This window comes from Tursiops truncatus, chromosome 19, assembly GCF_011762595.2.
Source record: "Tursiops truncatus isolate mTurTru1 chromosome 19, mTurTru1.mat.Y, whole genome shotgun sequence".
Classification (NCBI taxonomy): domain Eukaryota; kingdom Metazoa; phylum Chordata; class Mammalia; order Artiodactyla; family Delphinidae; genus Tursiops; species Tursiops truncatus.
The window spans coordinates 46,704,410-46,719,974 of NC_047052.1; the positions used below are offsets into that span (position 1 = coordinate 46,704,410).

The following is a 15,565-nucleotide window of genomic DNA, read 5'->3' on the forward strand; positions in this document are numbered from 1 at the left end:
TGCCTCGCTGGCCCACGATTAGGGGCGTAGCCACCTGGGGCCCCCTTCCCCCTCCTCAGCCTCCCTCCAGGGCCCCTTTAAGACAGAGCTGGTCCTCTTCTCTCCGCGTTAACCCCTTGAAGTCCAGGTGGCCCCTTGGGCTCCGGCCGGTGGGCGGAGGCGGGGGGGGGGGGGGGGGGGGGGGGGGGGGGGGGGGGGGGGGGGAAGCCAGGGGCGGGGAAAGCCTTGCCCGAAATCTGGGAGGGAGAGAAGGAGGCAGGGGAGCTGGGAAGGCGCCGCTGAGCAGAGCCGGGTGAGGGCGCCCCCCGCTCCGCTGTGCCAGGCGGGCAGTGCCAAATCCGGGGAGCCCGGAGCTGGGGGGAGGGCCGGGCACAACCCGGCCCTGCCCCCTCCCCCACGGGGTGCCCAGCAACTTCTGAGGAAAGTTTGACATTGATTGCGTGGTGCCCCGAGGATGGGCAGGGTCCTGCTGGCCTGGTGCTGGGCGCTGTGCTACTGGGGGTGCGTGGCTCCCAAGGGTGAGTGATGGGGGGCGCTGGGGGAGGAGGGAGAGGAGAGGGATGGATGGCAGGTGTTTGAGGGGGGTGAGTCGAGAGTCCTGGTCTGGCTCAGGGAGTTTTCTTGGGACAACAGAGGGGGAGGGTATACACAGAGACAGACCAAGAGAGGGAAGGAAAAAGGGACTCTTGAGAGAGCAGAAGGGCAAGAAACAGAAACTAAGAGGGTCAGAGATGGGAAGAGATGGACACAGACAGACAGACAGGAGAAGCTGAGGGCAAGGGTAGGGGCTGGACTTGAGTTGGGGGCCTTGGGGAGAGGGGCTGAGCTGGGGGCTTCCCGGAAAGGAATCTTCCAGAAAGGACCCCTAAGTCAGGCAGTGGGATGAGGAGGCTCCAGAGCCCTAGGGGAAGTCCCTCGTCACTGTCACCCCCACTTCTCCTTACCCCAGGGCTGTTTGTCTGCGCGTTCCACCTCTGGGGCCAGGGGCTCTGCCTCCAATCCTACCATCTCTGTGGGTCTCCATTTCTCTCTCTCTCTCCAGTCTCTGTCTTTATCTCTCCCTGTGCCCTAAGTGTCTCTATCACTGTCTCTGTCAGTCTGTTTTTGTCTCTTTCTGTCCATTTCCCTCTGTGTGTCTCTCCTACCACTTTTTCCCCTCTGGGGTGTCTCTCTCCATCTCTTATCCTCTGTCGCTCCGGGTGTCTGTCCCTCTCTGTCTGCCTGACTTTCTCTGGTTCCTCTCTCTGACTCTCCTTCCCTGTTTCTCTCTCTCTCCTCTCCCTCCCATTCCCTTTTCTTCCCCACCATCCACCAGACTAATCTGTCAAGTCTCTAGAGACGCTAAGGGAGGGCAGGCCTGCCGGGCAGTCAGGGCGTGGGAGGCTGCCAGACCCCGGGCCTACTCCCAACGGACGGAGGCTGGAGGCCGGACCCCAGTCCCCTGGGAAGGCTCCCATCTTCCCCTCAAAGCCTCTACCCTCCACACCCCCTGCTGAGGTCACTCTGCAACTATGTGGGCCTAAGGGCCTGGCGGGGTCCTGGCAGTAGGCAGGCCGGCACGGGTGGAACCAAGGAGTTGGAGGGGAGCAGGGTTTCCTGAGTGAATTCTTCCCCATCTCCCTGCAGGCCCGCAGGCTGAGGGGCACCCCTTTGTGGGGAGTCCAGGGAACATCACTGGTGCCCGAGGACTCATGGGGGCCCTTCGGTGTGAGCTCCAGGTTCAGGGGGAGCCCCCCGAGGTGACCTGGCTTCGGGATGGACAGGTCCTAGAGCTGGCAGACAGCACCCAGACCCAGGTGCCCCTGGGCGAAGACGGGCAGGATGACTGGAAAGTGGTCAGCCAACTCAGGTGCCCGGCCTCCGCTAACCAGACATGACCCGCATCCCTCCTGACCCCTGTGTCCCCACCTCCACCACATGCTGGCTGCAGAGTCACTCGCAGGGGCCCACCTGGGCTGGACCCCAGTGTGGCCACTCGCTAGCTGCATGGCTTTGAGCATGTGACATAACTAACCCTGGCTTTCACTTTCCTCTTCTGTAAAATGAGTTAATAATAGTACCCACTTATTCGGTCTTACGAGTTTCCAGCCCAGACTCTCCTCTTTCAGTTCTGAGGACCCCCTTCCCGGGTGCAGCTTTGACCCTGAACCTCTCTGTCCCTCCTCTTGCCCTGTCAGAATCTCGTCCCTGCAGCTCTCAGACGCTGGATGGTACCAGTGTGCCGTGGTCCTGGGCAGAAAGACCTTCGTGTCCCAGCCTGGCTACGTCGGGCTGGAGGGTGAGCCCTGGGCTCAGAGGTCTTGGGAGACCAAGAATCCTGAGGGGTCAGAGGGTGCTGGAGGATTCACGGCGTGCGTTGGGGACGTACAACCTAAGAATGTCAGAGATCTTGGAGGGTCAGGCAGCTGGAGGGGTCTATAAATTATTGGGGGTAGGCCTGCACAAGATTATATGTTTTGGGCGGGGGGGGGGAGATATCGTTGGGTCTGTCAGCTGTCCTGAGGTCACACATGGTTGGGGCAGGACATTCGGGGGTCAGATCAAGGGTCTGACCTCACCCCCCAGGGGCCTCACTTTCCTCATAGATAAGGTGGCATGCAGAGCAGGAAGGAGTAAGACATTCTGGAAAAGAGACATGAGAGGCTCAGATGTCCTGGAGCTCAGACATGGGTGGGGAGAGTCGGATATTGGGATCATGTTTCCTCGGGGTAGAGGTGTCTTGAGGGGTCAGACATAGGGGTCAAAGGCCCTGCACCCTACAACATCCTAGTGGTGAGTCAGACACCTAGGGGGCTCAGAGGGACCCCAGCCTTTACCACTGCCCCCCGCCCAGGTCTGCCTTACTTCCTGGAGGAGCCTGAGGACAGGACTGTGGCTGCCAACACTCCCTTCAACCTGAGCTGCCGGGCCCAGGGACCCCCAGAGCCCGTGGACCTACTCTGGCTCCAGGATGCTGTCTCCCTAGCGGCAACCGTGGACCACAGCGCTCAGCACACACTCCGTGTTCCAGGTGAGTCCAGGGATGTGGTCAGCTCAGTGTAGAGGGCCAGACAGGATGGAAGTGGGGAGCCCTTCATGCCTCTGTGTGAGGGTCTGCTCGTCCCGCTGTCCTTCTCTGTCTGTCTCTGTCTCTGACTCTCCCTCTAGTTTTTTCTCTTTGTCTCTGAGTATCTCTGTCTCTGCATTTCTGCCCCCATCTATCTCGTTTCCCTCTGTATGTTTTCTTTCTGTCTCTGTTCTCCATCTCTCTCTGTTGCTCTGTGTGTCTCCCCGTCTCTCTGCTCTTTCCCCCTCCATTCATGCCAGCCTCTCTGCAGAGAATTCTTTGTCCTGGGTTTCCTCTGAGCTGCTCCATGGCCAAGTGTGTGGGGGTCTGATGCCCTTTGTGTCAGCCCTTGACCCTAAGCAGGGCACAGGAATCAACTGGGCCTTCCTCTCCCCTAGCTCCTTACAGAAGTAACCCAAGATGGAGAGAGACACGACAGGTCTGAGTGACAGGAGAAACCCTCCCAGCCTCAGGGTGACCATCCCCTTCCACACCTCACAGATGAGGCAGGACCTAGTTTGGGGTCACACAGCGGTCAGCCAGAGTTGGGGGACCCTGAGCACAGGGGGTTCCCCTCACTGAGGAAGGAGAGGCAGAGGAACACAGATGGGGGAGGCTGAGTCAGTCAGAGAGAGGCGGCTGGACCTTGGAGGGCATCGGCTCCCAGCATCCCCAACCTGCTGCTTCCATCTGCTGGCATGGGGAGGGGACTCCTGACGGAGAGTCTCTTAGGGTGGAAGGAGGTGCTCACATTCCCAGCATTCCGGGGGCCCTGAGTGTACGAGGAAGCAGGGGTGAGCATGACGGCCTCCAGAGGGGTGACTCAGGCCCACAGCTCTGGGGCCTGAGTCAGCCTGGCAGGACCCGGGCAAAGGGGAGGGAGAGGGGGATGGTTCCCCTACCCCATCCCAGGAAGAGGGAGAAATGGGGGACGCAGGTGTGAGAGGATCTGTGTGTGTATCAGCGTGTGAGGGAGCTGCCGGGTGGGGATCTCTGTGTGCGTCTCTGTGTGTGGGGCGGGGTGGGAGGTCTGGGGGTGTCCCTGTCCCTCTCGATCTGTGTCTCAGTGCAACTACCTGTTTGTACGAGGGTGTACCTTAGTGAGGGCTGGCTTCTGTGTATGTCTCAGAGTGTGTGTGTGTGTGTGTGTGTGTGTGCGCGCGCGCGTGCGTGTGTGTGTGAGACTAGGTATGTTACTGTCGCCATAGGTGTCTGTCCCACTGTGTTTGGGTCTTTATGGCATGTTTCTGTAAGTTTCTCAGGGGCTGTCAGTGTGTGTGTGTGTGTGTGTGTGTGTGTGTGGGTGTGTGTGACTAAGTACTCCAGTGTCGGCCTGCTATCTGTCCCTCTTTGTGTTTGTGTGTTCACAGCTGTGACTCTCTGTGAGAGGGTGGAGTGCACATGTGTGTGTGAGGAGAGATGGCAGAGTGGTGGACGGCAGTGTGCCTTGTGGCTATTTTCCATACCTCCCTGTATAGAGACGATGCCAGCTTATAGGCGTGTGCCTCTAGGTGTCAGTGTGTCTTAGTGGGACCTTCTGTTTCTTCGTGGACTCAGGATGTGTCATTGGACAACTTGGTGTGTTTCTTGGTGTGGTTCCACTGCCTGTGGCTGTGTATGGATGGCTCTGTGATATCTGTGTATATGTCACAGGGTGAGCATGTTGGTATGTGACTCTGTCCCATGGACCCCTATAGACGTGTGTGTGTGTGTGTGTGTGTGTGTGTGTGTGTGTGTGTGTCACAGCAGGTAGTAACGACACCCTTCTGCTTCTGTCTGCTCTCCTGCTATGCCGGTCCCAGCCCTGACTGCCTCTTGGTGGATGAACTTGAGGTACTCACCAGCCAGTGTGTATATATGTGTCTGTACCACCTATATGCACAAGGCAGCGTCTCCACGTTTGTGTGTCTGCAGCAACCCCGTGTGTCGATGCAAGTGTGTGTTTCCGTATCAGCCTGCATCTTGAGGAATGTGTCTGAAGCAACCTGAGTGTGTCCAGCTGTGTTTTGAAGGCTTGGGTGTGTTTCTGTGTGAGCCAGTTAACATCAACCTGATTTGTGTCCTGTTGTGTATCCGTTTGTCCACGTCAACCTCAACGTACGTGTGTTGCTTGGTGGGTGTATCTCGCACTGCGGGGAGGTTTGTGTGTCTGTCAGCTTCAGCCTAGGCGTGTATTGTGCTGCTAGGTGTTTGTAGTCAGCGTGTGCTCGTTCGAGTGCGTGTTTGTGTTCGTGTGTGTGTGCGTCTCTCTTTGTGTATGTGCGTCAGTGTCAGCCCCTTGTGTATACATGTCAGTCATAGGGAATGTTTTTGTGTCACTGCGTGCTTGCAACAGCGTCCTCCTGTGTAGTTAACCAGTTTTCTGTTTTAGGGCCAGCAACGTGCCCTGTAGGCCCCTGTACGTTAAGTGTGATTCACTGTGTGTGTAGGAATTCGTGGTGTGTGCTGCCTCAAGGAATTTCGTCCGTTTGTGTGTGTCTGTCCCTGGATCTGACTCAGGGCGTGCCCCCTCTCTCCTTCCATCCCTCCAATTCCCTCGGAAAAAGCAAACTGCTCTCTGGGGTGGGGGAGGGTGGCGCCGGGCGCCGAGGGGGAGAGGGACGGTACATCTGGAAAGCACATCTGGAGCTGGTCGTAGAGGGAGAGCCCGCCGGAGGGGAGGGGGTCCTAGGCCCTTTCGCCCCTGTCTGCCCCTCCCTCGAGGTGCGGGCCGCTGGGGCCCCGGGAAGGGGGATCCCAGTCCGGCCGGAAGTGCCGGGTGGGGGGGCGCCCCGGTGACTCACGCGGGGGTAGGAATGCTGCGGTCGGAACTGGACCGGGCTCCAGACCCCCCTCCCACCCCAGGGCTCCAACGGCGGCGGGCAGCGCGGTCTCCCGCGCGGTGACCCTGGCGGACCCCCACGTGCCAGGTGGCTGGACGGGACCCAGGTTCCCCGCCCCCTCGGGCAGCTCGCCCGGGGCTGTCCTGTCCCTCCCCGGGGCAGCGGGGGCTGCGGGCCGGGCACCTGACCTTGGCTGAGAACTGCGGCCTGGGCAGCGGAGCTGGGGAACTTCCCTGCCCACCCCCCTTCCGGCCTCGCCGCCTTTCCCTCCTTCTCCCTCTGCTAACTGAGAAAAGGAAACTTTGTGTGTGCGGGTAGCTGGTGGTGGTGGGAACACAGCACAGCGCAGAACAAACGCAGGAGACGCACGCTTATAGCGTCCACAGACACGCAGAGAAACACAGGCAGATACAGATCTGCAGTCACACATAGATTGAAGACTTGGTCCTCCTTACACCCTATCACCCAGACATTATGGGTGCGCGTGTCTCTGTTGCCGTGTGTGTGAATCTGTGTATGTTGTATAGCTCTGTGTGTTGTGTATCTCTCTGTGTTTGTGTGTCTGCGTCTCTTGTGTTTGTCTGTGTACTTGTACGTGCCTCTGTGTGCGTGCATGTGTGTGTATCTGTCTGTGTTCCCACCACCACCACACTGAGAAAGGGGAGGCCATCCACCCCCAGACACGCAAAAACACACGAACTCACCCACGGCATTACACATGCTCACGTTGCTACGTACACACCCAGAAGTGCTCTTAAGTACATAAATTCATCCACTCATTCAACAAACATTTATGGAGAACCCACTGTGTGCCAGGCCGTCGTAGGCCCCTGGGGGGATACAGCAGGGGGCAAAACAGACAGAAACCCCTACCCTCCTGGGCTGACGTGCTAGTGGGGTCAACACACAGTGAACAGGATACGTAGGACTGTGTAAAGGATGCTGTGATGAGAAGAATCAGAGAGAAAGTAAAGCAGGGAAGAGGCTAGTTGTGGAGGGGAGGTTCCAATTTTCAACAAGGTGGTTGGGGACAGAGGCGACTGGAAGGTGGACTCTGAGGGACAAATGTGAAGGTGGGCAGGAGGGAGCCACGTGGATGTCTGTGGGAACGCTGTTCCAAGCAGAGGGAACGGAAGTGCAGATTTCCTGAGGTGGGAGCATGCACAGTACCTTCTAGAAACATCAGGAGGCCAGTGGAGCTAGAGGGAGTGCGTGCGGGGGAGAGGGATTGGTAGCAGCTAAGCTTGTCAATGAGCAAACACCTCTACATTTCCACACCCCCACGAGGGCCTGTTTCTTAAGTGTGTATCTATTCGATGTGTATGCCTCGAGACGGGTGTCTGTGAGGCTCAGTGTGATTGTGTCTATTCTTGTGTGTATATGTGAGTGTGTGTACGTCTGTGTGTGTCTAGGTGTGAGTATGTGCGTTTCTTTTTTTGATTACCTTGTGTTTTTTTTAATTAATTTATTGTTTGGTTATTTATTTTTGGCTGCGTTGGGTCTTCATTGTTGTGCGCAGGCTTTCTCTAGTTGCAGCGAGTGGGGGCTACTCTTCGATGCGGTGAGCGGGCTTCTCACTGCGGTGGCTTCTCTTGTTGCGGAGCACAGGCTCTAGGTGCGCAGGGTTCAGTAGTTATGGCGTGCAGGCTTTCGTAGTTGTGGCTCACGGGCTCTAGAGCACAGGCTCAGTAAATGTGGCGCCCGAGCTTAGTTGCTCCGCGGCATGTGGGATCTTCCCGGACCAGGGATGGAACCCGTGTCCCCTGCATTGGCAGGCGGATTCTTAACCACTGCGCCACCAGGGAAGTCCCCGAGTATGTGCGTTTCTGTATGTGAGTGTGTGTTTCTGTGTGCGTCTGTGTGTATAACTGTGTGTGCTGGTGCGTGCGTCTGGTGTGTCTGTGTGTGAGTATGAGTGTTCCTGTGCATCTGTATATCTGTGTATGTATGTGTATCTCTGTGCATAAGCGTGTGTGTGAGTGTGTGTGCCTGTGTGCGTCTATGTATGTGGTTCTGAGTGTATATGTCTGTGTGTGTGCATGTGCATGTGTCTATCTGTGTGGGTGTCTGTGGAGTGGGGTGTTAGCTGGCCTTGTGTTTGGGGATGGAGACCTGTGTTCCCAGTGTATTATCTCCCTTTCCCACAATCTCCCTTCAAGCAGGTGCCCCTGGGTGCCAGACTGACCCTGTCGGGTAGGGCGTGGTGGAAGGGATGCTCAGCGTGGCCCGGGAGCCCCTCCTTCCCCTTTCTGACTGGACCCCTCCCTCCTATGACTCCCCAGGCCTGAACAAGACTGCTTCTTTCTCCTGTGAAGCCCATAACGCCAAGGGGGTCACCACATCCCGCACGGCCACCATCACAGGTGACAGGAAAGGGAGCTGGAGAGCTGGGTGTCAGAGGGTGGGGCGTTGGGGTCAAAGGTCAGAGCTGGAGTTGAGGGCAGGGTGGGGAGCTTTGGGCAAGGGGTCAGCTCCTCCCCTCTTCTGTCCACAGTGCTCCCCCAGCGGCCCCACGACCTCCACTTGGTTTCCAGCCAGCCGACGGAGCTGGAGGTGGCTTGGACCCCAGGCCTGAGTGGCATTTATCCCCTCACCCACTGCACCCTGCAGGTGAGACCTCAGGCTTTCCTCACCTCCGTCTCAGCCCTCCTTCCATCCACAGCCACAGGCCCTCATCCTCTCCCTGGGAAACCAGCCCTTCCCACCCATTCGTGTGTTGAGAAGCAGTAGAGCCTTGGGTTAAGCCAGGTGTCCTGGGTTCAAATCCTGACTCCACCAGCTGCTGGCCTCATGAGCTTGGGCAGGTGACACAACCTCCCTGGGTCTCAGTTCTCTCATCTATAAAATGGGCATAATGGTGGTACCTACCTGATAGGCTGGCTGTGGGGATTCAATGAGTGAATGCAATTAACAAAATAGTATCTGGACCTTTGGAAATGTGTAATAAACTATTGGCTGCTTTTGGGAATTCCCTGGTGGTCCAGTGGTTAGGACTCTGTGCTTTCACTGCCGAGGGCGTGCGTTCAGCCCCTGGTTGGGGAACTAAGATCCCGCAAGCCATGTGGCACTGCCAAAAAAAAAAAAAAAAAAAACCACTATTGGCTGTTTTCATTTATTTAGTGTTAGTGATATTGACTCTAGCTGGAATGGGAGCCCTGAGACAGCAGGGCCCGGAGTCATCACTGGGTACCCACAGCCCTGTACTTCTCCTGTCCCAGCCCTGACCACCCTGGGTTGTCACTGTCTGGGGATGAGTCTGTCTCCCCCTGGACTGTGAGCTCTGGGAGGGCAGGGCTGGCCTGGTTTAGCCACCACTGGGTCCCTATTATTTATTGCCCAGCGCAAGGCCAGACGTCGACTAGGGAATGTTTGCTGGAAGAATACCTAACAATTGAGATGAGCTAGACCCAGCCTTCGGCCCTGAAGTTGTTCCTACTCTAGAATAAGAAAAACAAAGCGACACACATCTCTGAATATGAGATCCAGTTCTGGCCTGAAGTTCTCTGAGATTTGAGAGTTTAAGTGAGGATGGGACAGTGTCTGTGATGGGAGATGACAATAATGGAAAATGACCAACTTTTATGGAATGTCACCTATGTGCTGCGCCTTGCGTTACAGCTTTTCACACAGCCTCTCAAGTGTTTGTGGAGTAGGGTCTATGGATACACTCATTTTCCAGATGAAGTAACTAAGGCTCAGGGTAGTTAAGCAACTTGCCCAAAGTCACAGACAGGAAGTGGTAGATGTGGGATTCGAACCCTTGTCTCGCCAAACCCAAAGGGCACTCCTGACCTCCTAAAGACCATTTAGAGCCAGTGCTTGATTGAACGGGAGCTGCCTTTCTTATAAGAAAGACTCTGGCCCTGGAGACAACCTCACATTGAATTGACATTTTAACCACAGAAAGGAGTGGCTGTTCATCTTCCCATTTTCAAGATAAGAAACTGAGGCCCAGAGAGGGGAAGTGACCTGCCTTCCCCAATGGCTAGAAAGGATAAAACCATTTCAATCCCAGAGGCCAGGCTGATTTGGGAAGACTTCAAATGCCAGGTCAGGCACCGACTGTACCCACAACCCACATCCATCCAGTGTCCCCAAGAAAGCAGAAGTGTGCCCTCTTCCCTCTCCAGGTCTCACTTCCTGCTGTGCCTGGGCTAAGGGTTCAAGTGGGAGGTCACAGCCGTCCCAGGGAAAAGAGAAGTGGAGTGGGCAGGGGGAGCCTGACTGTCTGCACCCACGTCCCCTTTGTCCCAGAAGAGGTTCCCCTTCTGGTCAGTCACTGTGGGTCAGAGATCAGGCATGGAGACCTACTCCCCCCATCCTGCTACCCACCATCTGCTCATTTCCTCCCCAGGCCTTGCAATGCTGTTGTCTCCCCACATGGGGGCTGTGTGACTTTGGGCAAGCTGCTGAATCGGGGCCTCTGTTTCCTCATCTGTAAAATGGGAATGAAAAAAGAAATTGACCCCATAGGGTGGTGGTAAGAAGGCAATTTGCTCATCCAGGAATGTGCTTGGCAAGGTGCTTGGGACACAGCTGGCACTCAGAAAATGTTAGCTGTTGACAGGATGGCAAGCCAGTTCACGTGCATCATTTCATTAAACCTCGCACCTTGACAGGGAGGGACTCTTGGAAGCCCATTTTCCAGAGACAGGAACTGAGACCCAGGGAGGTTAAGACACTCACTGTAAATCACACAGCAAATAATATCCAAACCAAGATTTGGACCCAAAGGAATCTGGCTTTAGAGCCTTAAGCAATAAACTTCCCAACACACTGTGTGGTGTGGTTACATCGCCTGATTGCTCCCCAGGGTGAAGGCAGCACCCCTGAGCCGTGTGGCTGTGGGTTGTGTGGCTGTGGCGGGTTGTGGTTCTGTGGGGAAGGGCTGTACAGACGTCTTCCCCAGCCGTGGCCCCTGCCATCCTGATGGTGCCACTCCTGGCAACCAGGTGGGTGTAGCCGCCTGTGCCGCTGTGCAGGGTGTGCAGAGGTTGACACTCATGGCCAGACAACCTCACACACACAAAATGATAATGACAAACTCTCGACACGCACAAACACTCTTCTACACACTTACGAGAGTCAATTCAGTTAACCCTGCGAAGTAGGGAAACACTGTTGTGATCCCATTTTACAGATGAGGAAACTGAGGTGCAGAGCTAGGGAGTGGGAGAGGCCGGATTTGAATACCAGATGCGGTATCCGTGCTCTTCGGCACTAAGCTGCATTGCCTCTCTGAACAGAAGAGAAGTATTATTACTATTACTGATGCTCTTAAATGGACGTTCTTGTTGTCAGTAGGGCAAAGGTTTTGAAGACAGGATGGGGTTCAGGTCCCAACTTCATCAGTGACAAGCTGGCGTCCTTGGGCCAGTGAGTTCATCTCTCTGAGCCTCAGTGTCCTCACCCGTATAACGGGCACAAACACAGCACGTACTTACAGCGCAAAGCTGAGGTGAGGATCAGATGAGTTCAGATTTGTAAAAGGCTTTTCTTATTTATTTACTTAGTCATTTGGTTACACCGGGTGTTCGTTGAGGCTCGCTGACTCCTTAATTGTGGCACGTGAACTCTTAGTTGCGGCATGCACGTGGGATCTAGTTCCCTGACCAGGGATCGAATCCAGGCCCCCTGCATTGGGAGCGTGGAGTCTTAACCACAGTGCCACCAGGGAAGTCCCAAGGCTTTTGTTTTTTTAAATTAAGGTATAACGTACATAATGTGCGTAATCTTTGGTGTACACCTAGATTGCTTAACCTGTGTGACCTCCCTCTGAATCAAGATGCAGACACTTCTCAGCTCCCTTGAAGGCTCCCTCAGCCCCCAGAGGTGCCCCCTCTTCTGACTTTTTTTTTTTTTTTTGCTGAGCCGCTCGGCTTGCAGGATCCTAGTTCCCTCACCTCGAGGGATTGAACCTCGGGCCCACGGCAGTGAAAGCACGGAGTCCTAACCACTGGACCACCAGGGAATTCCCTCTTCTGACTTCTATTGTGGGACATTGCTTTTGCCTGTGGTTGACTATCACTGTCATTATTGTTGATGCTGACCACCTGCCATGCACTGTGCAACTGTCCTACATTGAATCTTTAAGCAGCCCTGGAAGGCATTTGCTCCTCTAAGCCCCCATTTTCCAGATGAGGAAACTGAGGCTCAGAGAGGGAACGTCTTGTCAGAAGTGACATTTGCGAGTGATGGCAGAGCCACATTGCGCAGCTGGGTGGTCTCCTCGCTTTGCAAACTCAGGTGCCCGTGTTGCACTAACATGGAGTTGTGACACACACACACATCCTTGCAAAACTGTGTCATCACAGCAGGATCACCACCACTGAGAGTTGTGTGAGCACCTCCAGTGATTGCGTGGCCACCCTGTCCTCACGCGCCCCTCTCTCCCCAGGCTGTGCTGTCAGACGATGGGGTGGGCACCTGGCTGGGAGAGCCAGACCCCCCAGAGGAACCCCTCACCTTACAAGCATCTGTTCCGCCTCACCAACTGCGGCTGGGCAACCTCCATCCTCACACCCCTTACCACATCCGGGTGGCGTGTGTCAGTAGCCAGGGCCCCTCACCCTGGACCCACTGGCTTCCTGTGGAGACACCGGAGGGAGGTAAGAAGGGGCTGGTGGCCAGGAGACGTCGCTCACTGCCCCACTGACCCTCGCGTACATCAGTATGATCCCCGGCATCCCCTCTCGCCCGTTTAACCCCTTCCTGCCTCGTCCCCAACTCCTCAGCATGGCACACTGGCATCTCTCCCCCGTGCTTCTGCTCATGGGAGGCCTGCACGAGGTGCCCACGTGCATGCCCTCTGTACCCTGGCCCTACTTCCTGGGAACAGGGGTGGGGGTCAGGAAGAGGTGGGGATGCCAGCTTCCCCTCTTCCCTGTCCTCCAGTGCCCCTGGGCCCTCCTGAGAACGTTAGCGCCATGCGGAATGGAAGCCAAGCCCTCGTGCATTGGCAGGAACCAAGGGCGCCCCTGCAGGGCACCCTGTTAGGGTACCGACTGGCCTATCGAGGTCAGGATACCCCCGAGGTGGGTGCTGCTGGCTAGGTTGGGGCGGAGTGGCTGTGGAGGAGCGAGGAGTGGTGGGGAGAAGATGACAGGGCAGACATGGACAGTTGAGCAGGTCGGGTAGGGCGCCATCGCACTGTGCTAGGAGGGTACATTGTGGGACGGTTAAAGGGGTCCGGGAGAGGGTTAGGGATGGCTATTTCGGAATCACGTACAAAGCGTTTCAGTAGACCTATATGTACCAGGACAGTTTTCCAGCAGCTAGTGGCATAACATCTTGAGGAAGGGGTGCCTCTTCCTAATTGGCACAAAGGTACTATCTGAGCAAGCAGTACCCTGGGGTGGAGAGATGGGGTGGGAGAGAGGGTGGGGAGTTAGAAGAGGATGGAGCGATGAGGGTGCAAAGATGAGAATTCAGTTCTTCAACACAAGTACCGTGTTCCACGCATCATGCTAGGACTTGAAGACGTGGGAGTGAATGAGACAAAGTCCCAGTCCTGGTGGAGTTGTTATTTTAGTGGGTGTAGAGATGGAGAATGGAAAGGAGAGGACGGGATGGGGGATGAGAAATGAAGGGTAGGAAGAGGTAGGGGATGAGGGACTGCACATGAGGAGACAGGAGAGGGCTTTGAGAAAGATGGGGAGTTGAGGCTGAGGGTAAAGGCTCAAGCGTTAGGGGCTGGAGCTCTACTCTGATGCCACGTCTGGACGTCCTAGGTGCTAATGGATGTAGGGCTAAGGCGAGAAGTGACCTTGGAGCTGCGGGGAGACAGGTCTGTTCCCAACCTGACGGTGTGCGTGGCAGCCTACACCGCCGCTGGGGACGGACCCTGGAGCCTCCCTGTGCCTCTGGTGCTCTGGCGCCCAGGTAACTCCAAAGCCGTGCTCAGCCCCCTTCAACCTGCCCACAGGGACCTCGTCTCTCCCAGATGCCCGTGACTTGCTTGCTGTACCTTTGAGCATTACCCCAGTCTAGGCTCTGTTCCTACCTGGAACCTTACTGAGAGCCTCACTCCCTCACCTGTGTCTCACCAGTCTTGCCCTCTCTGAGCATGTCCTCCCTCTGTCCTTTCTCCTCACAGGACAAGGACAGCCAATCCACCAGCTGGGTAAGGACTTCCGCCTCTTCTCCCTCCCTTCCCTCATTGTCGAGTGAGGACCCCATCACCACACACACTCTTTGCACATCCCTTTCGTATTTCTCAAACTCATCACTCTAATCCTCTGCTTCTTGGGTTTGTGTGGTCCTTGGTGGAGGTGGCTGGAATGACCCAGTGCATTGTAGGTACTCAGTGAATGGTGGATGGATGGATGGATGGATGGATGGAATGGTGGATCAGTGAATGTGTAGATGGATGAGTGAATGAATTGGTGGGTGGGTGGTGGATGGATGGATGAATGGATGGGTGGATGGCAAATGAATGAATGAGTGGATGGGTGGTGGATGGATGGATGGAATGGTGGATCAGTGAATGTGTAGATGGATGAATGAATGAATTGGTGGGTGGGTGGTGGATGGATGGATGGATGGATGAATGGATGGGTGGATGGCAAATGAATGAATGAGTGGATGGGTGGTGGATGGATGGATGGATGGATGAATGGATGGGTGGATGGCAAATGAATGAATGAGTGGATGGGTGGTGGATGGATGGATGGATGGATGAATGGATCGGTAGTTGGGTAGATGAATCCATTAGTAGGTGGGTGGGTGGATGGATGGATAAATGAACAGACAGGTGAGTTATCCCCCTCATATCCATCCTTCTCAAATATTTCTCCAACAATTCTCCAACATTCCTCCTACACCCATTGTACCCTCCTAGCACTATTACAGCCCCTCTTGTAACTCAACCCACGTTCCTTACATGCCTTCCTGCATTTCTTTGCATACCTTTCCACACTAATCCCACCCTCCTTTCACGTTCATCCCATTATAACCCTTCATTCGTCACACGTGCCTCCCAAACCCAATGCACACCCACACTTCTCATTCACACACTCTGCATACTTTTTACACACTCGCCGTACCTCCAACATTGCAAGCACTGTAAAACTTTCAGTCCACACGATCCCACATTCTGCAACTCTCCTTGCACACTCACTCGACACTCCTTACACGTTATTCCCTCACCCCAAGCCGATCCTAACCCATGTCCGCTTTCTGCACACACCCACACCAAACTCCTGGTACACTCAGCACATACCCATCCTCCGTTCCTTACACACTCACTCCCACCTTTTTGCACACCCCTTCCATTCATCCCGTGCTTCTCATCTTCCCTTCCCATGTCCTTTGCGCACTTGTTGCACACTCACCTCACATCCAAGTTACATCCTTACGAATACTGCTCTTCCTTGTATCTAAAACTCCTTGAATACTCCCTGAATCCTCACATATCCCAGTTCCTCCAGTACTTATCTGACACTCTTTACACACTCCTTTGCACACTATGGCCCTTTACACGTTTATTTTACTCTCATCCCTTGCTTTACGAAAACCCTTCCAGGGAATTCCCTGGCGGTCCAGTGGTTAAGACTCAGCACTTTCACTCCCAAGGGCCTGGGTTCGATCGTTGGTCGGGAAACTAAGATCTCAGAAGGCGCAGGGAGGCCAAAAATAAAAATAAAAATAAAACCCGTCCATAGCCATCACACACTCCTCCTCAAAAATATTCCTTGGC

The 15,565-nt window shown here is 55.3% G+C and overlaps 1 protein-coding gene across 3 annotated transcripts in view; it reads left to right on the plus strand.

Moving 5' to 3' along the window:
- Positions 1 to 230: 230 nt before the first annotated feature.
- Positions 231 to 15,565, plus strand: part of AXL (AXL receptor tyrosine kinase) — a 31,245-nt gene continuing 15,910 nt past the window's right edge. Inside the window, exons 1-10 of one of the 3 annotated variants that reach the window (XM_033845397.2) lie at positions 231 to 518; positions 1,627 to 1,849; positions 2,178 to 2,278; positions 2,834 to 3,010; positions 8,151 to 8,231; positions 8,363 to 8,478; positions 12,266 to 12,476; positions 12,763 to 12,902; positions 13,599 to 13,749; positions 13,964 to 13,990. In XM_033845397.2, the coding sequence (XP_033701288.1) occupies positions 455 to 518; positions 1,627 to 1,849; positions 2,178 to 2,278; positions 2,834 to 3,010; positions 8,151 to 8,231; positions 8,363 to 8,478; positions 12,266 to 12,476; positions 12,763 to 12,902; positions 13,599 to 13,749; positions 13,964 to 13,990 (1,291 nt within the window). In that variant the 5' untranslated portion in view covers positions 231 to 454. The remainder of the gene's footprint in view (positions 519 to 1,626; positions 1,850 to 2,177; positions 2,279 to 2,833; positions 3,011 to 8,150; positions 8,232 to 8,362; positions 8,479 to 12,265; positions 12,477 to 12,762; positions 12,903 to 13,598; positions 13,750 to 13,963; positions 13,991 to 15,565) is intronic. The other 2 variants (XM_033845398.2, XM_033845399.2) reach the window with 2 other exon arrangements.